The sequence below is a fragment of the Salvelinus alpinus genome, chromosome 5 (genome assembly GCF_045679555.1).
Source record: "Salvelinus alpinus chromosome 5, SLU_Salpinus.1, whole genome shotgun sequence".
Taxonomy (NCBI): domain Eukaryota; kingdom Metazoa; phylum Chordata; class Actinopteri; order Salmoniformes; family Salmonidae; genus Salvelinus; species Salvelinus alpinus.
In genome coordinates, this window is record NC_092090.1 from 35102149 (window position 1) to 35109486 (window position 7338).

General features: G+C 42.1%; 1 protein-coding gene across 1 annotated transcript in view; it reads left to right on the forward strand.

Moving 5' to 3' along the window:
- Positions 1–325: 325 nt before the first annotated feature.
- LOC139575999 (potassium/sodium hyperpolarization-activated cyclic nucleotide-gated channel 3-like) overlaps positions 326–7338 on the forward strand; it is a 92510-nt gene continuing 85497 nt past the window's right edge. Inside the window, exon 1 of the mRNA XM_071401546.1 lies at positions 326–1301. Coding sequence (XP_071257647.1) covers positions 619–1301 — 683 coding nt within the window. The 5' untranslated portion in view covers positions 326–618. The remainder of the gene's footprint in view (positions 1302–7338) is intronic.

A 7338-nucleotide genomic window follows, 5' to 3' on the forward strand; every position in this document is an offset into this window, starting at 1 on the left:
CTGATTTATGTCGACTACAGAGTAACAAGAAATGCTCTGAGACCACGTTGGCTCCTATGGCAACCCATCAGCTTCATGAATATTCATGTTACCAGAATGCTTGGGATAGATGTCAGCGGGTCCTTGGATGCTGCTGCTGATGTAGCCTATGGTGCGTGATTGCATTGCATTGTTTATTATTGAGAGGCAGCTGACACATCTGGAGGAAAAGAGCATCCCTCCTCGCGCTGTTCATGACCTCCTCTCTGTCAGTCGGTCATGCTAAAGTGGCTTCTTCCAGCCCCCCCCCAGCCTCACTTGGTCCGCACACGGTTGGAGCGTACGTGCCTACCAGGAGTGTTGTGGTGAAGCGGACTGTCAAAGCAGCGAGAGAAGGCATATCTAAACTGTCAGGTAATGATCGAGATAGCCTCTTCCTGTATTTGCACCAGAAGAGCCACAGCCGTCCGTGTCATGTGTATCAGTGTAATGCTTTCAGGGTTTGAGATTAGCTCCAGACTGGTCGCTCTCACTCACAGATAGGGAGCTGTGTGGTTCGTGGCAATACTTCTCAACAATAACCATCCTATTCTGGACATCTATTGCATTTGAAATTGTTCGTTCCGTTTCAATGTCATAATGGACAGGTTGCACTCCTCCATGCGTAAAAGGCTCTACAGTTTGCCACAGCATATTGGACAGAAAGCTTCTATTATGGGCGAAGGAGAAGACGGCGACAAGGACACCCGGAGGAAGAGTATTAGGTTGAAACCCTTGCCGTCACCAACCTCCAGAGGAAGCTTCAAAGGCATCGGGGAGACCAGAAGTGGGGACACAGTGATCATGGAGACGGACATTGGGAGACCAACGAAGACCAGTTTAAACGGAGATTGTCGGAGATTTCGTGGCAGTCTCTCCTCCATCACCAGTCGGCATGTGCACGACTCAGACTCGGCGGAGGAGAGGCACCTTATCACAGAGGGGGACGTCACCCCGAGCGAGGAGAGCCCTCCCGGAGCTATTGGCGGTGGGGCGGACCAAGGTGCGCAAGGCGCCAGCGGTGGTGGTGCTGGTGGTGCCCAACATGCTTCTCTTGACCAGGAATCAGGGTTCATAAAGTTGGATGGCATTGATCAAATTTCGCCGGACGACGAGAGATTGTACCAGGCAGGATTCATACACAGGCAGTTTGGGGCAATGCTGCAACCGGGGGTCAACAAGTTCTCCCTAAGGATGTTTGGGAGCGAAAAGGCAGTGGAACGGGAACAGGAGCGGGTTAAATCCGCCGGATTTTGGATAATTCATCCTTACAGTGATTTCAGGTAACTAACTCCATTGCGCTCTGGCCAGACGTCAGAGCGTCATGCGCTGATGAATTGTGGGCAGGATGCGTCCATACATACTCACCTATGGGTACTTTCTTTTCAACTAATAATCTCACCATCTCACTATCAGGCACAATGGTAAATGCATTAGCGATAGGGTATTTAGTGATGGCATCAGAAAATGCAGTCATCTCGGATATAAAAGGATACATTTGGTTTAGGCCTAATTCGGTGCGTAAATGTGTGTGGAATAATTTGTTTAATGAATTGAAAACGAATCAAAAATCATTTACACGTCGGAGGATTACATAATCCCATGATACTTACTCTTCATTTTAAATGTATTTATTAGACATCAGCTATAATATAGCTAGCTATAACTTATTCAACATTGGAAATATAACGATAAAGTCAAAAAAGTCAAATAAATGTAATATAGGCTAATATTACGTGGTGTCAGAATAATGTGTGCAGGAACAGGCCAAACATCACACACATAGATGGTTCTCAAAAGTGTCTGTTCAGTTTCTTCTAGGATAAATCACCTTTTAAAACAGAATTAATCGAAGTGCACCAATGTTCCATGTTCTCTCTTTTTCATTAAATCCAAATTATACTCAGGGAATTGATTTATCACTAATCAATGTACAGCAACTCTATTGGCTTGATGTGAGGTGATGTGCTAATGACTGAATAACCCCCCCCCCCCCCCCCCACACACACACACACACTACTTTTATTTAAGGTTTCAGGTTTCATGTGTTCAACATTATCATAACCAGTTCTACCTATAAATGACCAGTATCATTCTTCAAGTTTTCATATAAGAGGTATAAATGGAAGTGCAGCCTCATTCTCTTGTTATTCATTAAGTATTGCCCTTGACTGTGACATTGGCTATACAGTACAGTGCATGCATCTGATGCATGGCTTCAAAGGTAAAGCACAGGATTGCTCAGCATTATGGACATTGTCCATTATTGATGCTATACCTCAATGGCCTACTGGCCATATGTCCAAAAACATACAGTGAATTCTGAAGTATATCCAGAGAACGGGTGAAACATTATGGTGAAACATAGCTACAGAGAGTATGATATACAGCACAAACCAATATGAATGTAGTCTGCATTTATAAAGCATTTTCACACATTTTCAAAATAAGCAGTGATCTTTATAATCCCAATAATGTAAGTAAATTAATAACAACCTCTTACACAGGTTTAATTTATTCAGTGGATTGTAATCATTCAGCTCATGCATATAATATAGGATGGATTAGGAGTGAATATTGTATTAAGGAATAATGTTTTTACGCCAAAAGTTGATTACAGTGTCGCAACAACCAGATACAAAGTTTGATATTGCAATTGTAATATTTGTAATGCATCATTTAAATAGTAAATATATATTGTACAATATCATACCATACTATATTAAACTATACTACAATTGAACACAATTGTATCTGATCCCATGAAACAAATTATAGTAATATACATGAATGCTTATTGTTCTTTCATGTAGGAGTTCAACCAAATTATCTCAAATACATCAACATTTTTGAGAGGTGATCAACCAAGTCGTCATGCTTTCCAGTATTCTGATATATTCAAAAATATTTAGGTCATTGATACATTTAGTCTCTGGCTGCCATATTGGGGATCTGTATCAGCGTTTCAAGGACAGTGAAATGGCACATGAAAACCTTTTACACTGTTGGCCTCTGGCCTCGTGCTTACCTTATCTTTTTGAGGTGAAACTGAATTGTCAACTGGACATACACAATCTCTAATCATATAGTTAAAATAAAAGCCTCCAACTATTGACATTACATGCTGGCTAATGCCTTTATTGTTACCAGATGAAATGCTAACGCTAAGTGCAAAAATGTATCATAGTGTTGTGAAAGACAATAGCAGAAGCCTAATTGCCCGACAGATCTTTCCCTGTCCTTGACATTGGATCTGATCCAGCCAGTTTGTCTTTGGTTCATATACTGTACACTGATATAATGATATACAGTAATGCCACATCCAACCCCATCACCTGTCACACAAGCAGAAGGTGTGTCATAACAGTAGTGTTTCAAGAACAAGACCAGGTTTGTCTCGCTTGCGAGAGACAAGTGTCCGTGATGAGTGTGTACAGGCAGTCTAGGCTGGCGGCCAGAGGGGGAGAGAGGGAGCAGGCAGGCAGCAGTGTCAGGCAGGCAGACACAGCCCAGGGCTGTGGATAGAGAGAGAAGGGCTCAGGGACAGGAAGACACAGCCCAGGGCTGTGGATAGAGAGAGAAGGCTCAGGGACAGGAAGACACTCCATGGAAAACAGACTGATTTATCTGCTTGTTTCCCCATTGGTCTTGTGAATCTACACAGACATTCTGCTGCCTTTACATCACAGGATGGTGCACAATTCTCAGATGCCTGGATTACTCAGCTCAGGCTGCCAAGAAAAGAAATGGGATGCCATTTGCTTTGCCTTTGCAAGAAGTGTATGTGTGTGTGGGTGTGTGTGTGTATGCACTGTGCAAGTGACAGTATATAGTAGTAGACATGCATATCTGAGTAAGTTACCCAGACTATTTCCATTGCCCCCCCCCCCCCCCTTTTACACTGCTGCTACTCTCTGTTATTATCTATGCATAGTCACTTTAATAACTCTACCTACAGTACATGTACATATTACCTCAATTATCTCGACTAACCGGTGCCCCCGCACATTGACTCTGTACCAGTAACCCCTGTATGTAGCCTCGCTATTATGATTTTACTGCTGCTCTTAATTATTTGTTACTTTTATTTCTTATTCTTATTTTTTTGAAGGTATTTTTTATTTTTGTAATTTTTTAAAACTGCATTGTTGGTTAGGGCTTGGAAGTAAGCATTTCACTGTAAGGTATAAACCTGTTGTATTTGGCGCATGTGACAAATACAATTTGATTTGATTTGAAGTTGGGAGTAGAATCATATGATTTATTGTACCATCATATTTGTTTGTTTCATCCAGGGTTATATTCCAACAGTGTTGAGTAACCTTCATAGTACACAGTATTCAGTAACTGGAACACTGGATTCCTTTTGTCTTATTGGCAGTATTCTGATTATGTTTACGCATTTCATACCAAGGTTATAGGATGATTTCTTTCTCAGTGTGGAGTATTGGTATTCAGCGAGGGCTAGATCACAGATGCTGCAATCAATTACCTGACTGTTACCCCTCTCTCCCACCACAAGGGCCATCGTCTCCTTTCCCAATGTCACCCCTCCCACCCCTCCCACCTGTACCACTACAGTTAGCACCTCCTACACCAAAGTCACTCCTCTGTCTCCCACACCTGCAATTGTCTCCCATTCTTGCTATAATTACCTACACCCCCAACTCCCCTCTTTCCCCTTCTAAAGAAGTGAGACGAGAGTTACTCTATAGACAGGAGTCTGCCAGTTCTATTATACCCCCTCCCTCTGTAGTTACAGTCTCTGACTCCCCCTGCCATCCAACACATCCTAATGTCCAGTGGCCATGCCTGCCAAGTGGCATGAGAATCAGGTCAATCACTTGCCCTGCTCAGTGTGTGTGGGAGGGTATTACTGAATATCGGCATAATTATATTTGAAACATTTCGGCTAGCTGACAGCAGTTTACACGCTATAAAATCAGTTGACTGTGATTATATGGGACGTTCCTCTCACTTGTGCAGTTAAAAATCTCTTTCAGTCCTGGCTCGTTGTTAAATGGTCTGCTATCGTTATAATTGAGTCATCCAGTTCATGCCTTTACCCTTAACATAGGTCACGATGAACATTCTGTGCTTCAGCATGCTTAAGAGTCCCCATTGAAGTACAATACTCTGCTAATGAGTAGTCTTGAAAACCCGACCCTAGGCAACAGTGACTAGGGTCTGGTTTCAATGATGGAAACGTTTGGCATAGAGGAACTGTCAGTGCCTACGTTGCTACTTTATCAGCTTAAATAAACTACAAAATAGTTGCTAGCAAGATGGAGATCACAGAAGCTTTTGTTAATGAGTGCATTTCCCAAGTGGCTCGTTTGCACTGGTTTTAGTTAAGGTAGTTGATGCAAAGTATTTGACGTTCTGGCATGTATGCCTCGTAATTTGTTGGGAGTGTCCGCAGATTTTGTGTCTTCTCTTATCGACGTAGGCAGTGATGTAGTTCCTCTATGCCAAAAGAGTCCATCATTGAAGCCAGACCCTAGTCATTGTGTTGCCCAGGGTCAGGTTTTTGATACTAGCTAATGAGTGCAGCTGTCTAAATGTATATGAGATGAGCAAACTAACTTGTTTTTTGCAGTGTGTCATCCCACTAAGCATCCTTAGCTGTAGCCTGTAACCTTGCTCCCTCCACTAACGGGTTCTATTGTCACAGATAGACTTGTGTGAGAGATTGGATTAATTCTTGTTTGCACAGTACAGTAGGTTGTGTAAAATGTTTCCTGTTTCTTGTAGTTGTAATTATGAAGGAATGGAAACAGGTTGAATGCTTGAGGAGAAGCCAAATAAGGTTTTGTCAGACCTTGGGGGGGAGCTGAGTAAGAAAGAGCCCACCCCTCAGTCCATGCAGTCAACAGTAGATGTGTCTCTGTTGAGATTTTGTTTGAATTCACATTCAAATCTTTATATTATCTAGCCAGGCTTTTGGTCAGATGAGACTAAAGGTAGCCTTTTTATTTGTAGAGCCTTTCAAACCTACTTGGTAATGTGATGTTAAAGGTGCAATGTGCAGAAATCTTTCTGCTATTTCCTGGTTGCTAAAATTCTAATAGTTAGCCTGATTTCAGTTTATGTGACAAAACAAGCGGCCATTGTGTAGAGAATCATTGTACCGTCTAAACAGCTGTGAAATATATTTTCCATAACCAAAAATATTGTATTTTCAGCTGTTTGAAGCTGGTGTACAAAACCGAAAGTAAAACATGTAAAAGCAAAACTTCAGAACTGGAAGCATAGAAAATAGCGCACATAGAACAGATCTACTGTTTCTTAGACTTGCTTTCAATAAGAATTACATATCTATAACTCACATTTCTATGTGAAATTGGTCGGGTTGCCCAAAAAGTTGCATATTGCAGCTTTAAAGGAGGGGGATTATGATGTGTTTGTTTCTGTGTTGTTGCCATGGAATAAACACAAAATACTAATGCCCCTGACAGGCATATTGACTACAATCAGAGACAGAAATAACACATGGCTGGAATTAAAGTATAGAAGGAGATGAAGGAGGATCTTGTAATAGGCATGGTTGGAGAAGTCAAAACTCTGTGATTGAGTTTCAATTTCCCTGGCTGCACCAAAGCCTTTGCTATTTAATATTGTCATAATAAGCACAAATTAAAGTGACACTGGGAGTCACACACTGTCATGACTACAGAAATTCAGCAATATTTTCTCTTGTCAACTATTGTATAACATTGAAAGGGAGGGGAGGAGCACAGCACATCTTCTGAGGGGAAAAGACGGCTTAAAAATGGCATCGTAATCCAATCTAAAGGCTCATTTCCAGAGCCAAAGCTGTACAGTCTCATTTCTGCTCATTGCTGAATATGCATCTTCTTCCTTCCTGTGGGGAAGTGATGTAGCCAGCCAGCCAGCCAACCAGCCTGCAGCATAGGTGATTGATTAGTGATTTTGTATGGGGTGAATCAGTGAGAGATTTGGCAAGGTAAATGACGGATGATGTGGCAGCAAAACGTTGTTCTGTCACGACTTCCACCGAAGTCGGCTCCTCTCCTTGTTCGGGCGGCGTTCGGCGGTCGACGTCACGGCCTTCTAGCCACCGCCGCTCCATTTTTCATTGTTCCATTTGTTTTGTCTTGTTCCCCGCACACTGGTTTACATTCCCTAATCACATTGTATATATATATTCCTCTGTTCCCCCCCCATGTCCTTGTGTGGAATTGTTTTGTGTTACGTGTTTTATGTGACGCGCCAGGCTGGTTTTCCATGTTCCGTGTTTATATCACGAAGTATGTTTATTTGGTAAACTATAGCTTTTGTGACTGTTTTCACGCTTTG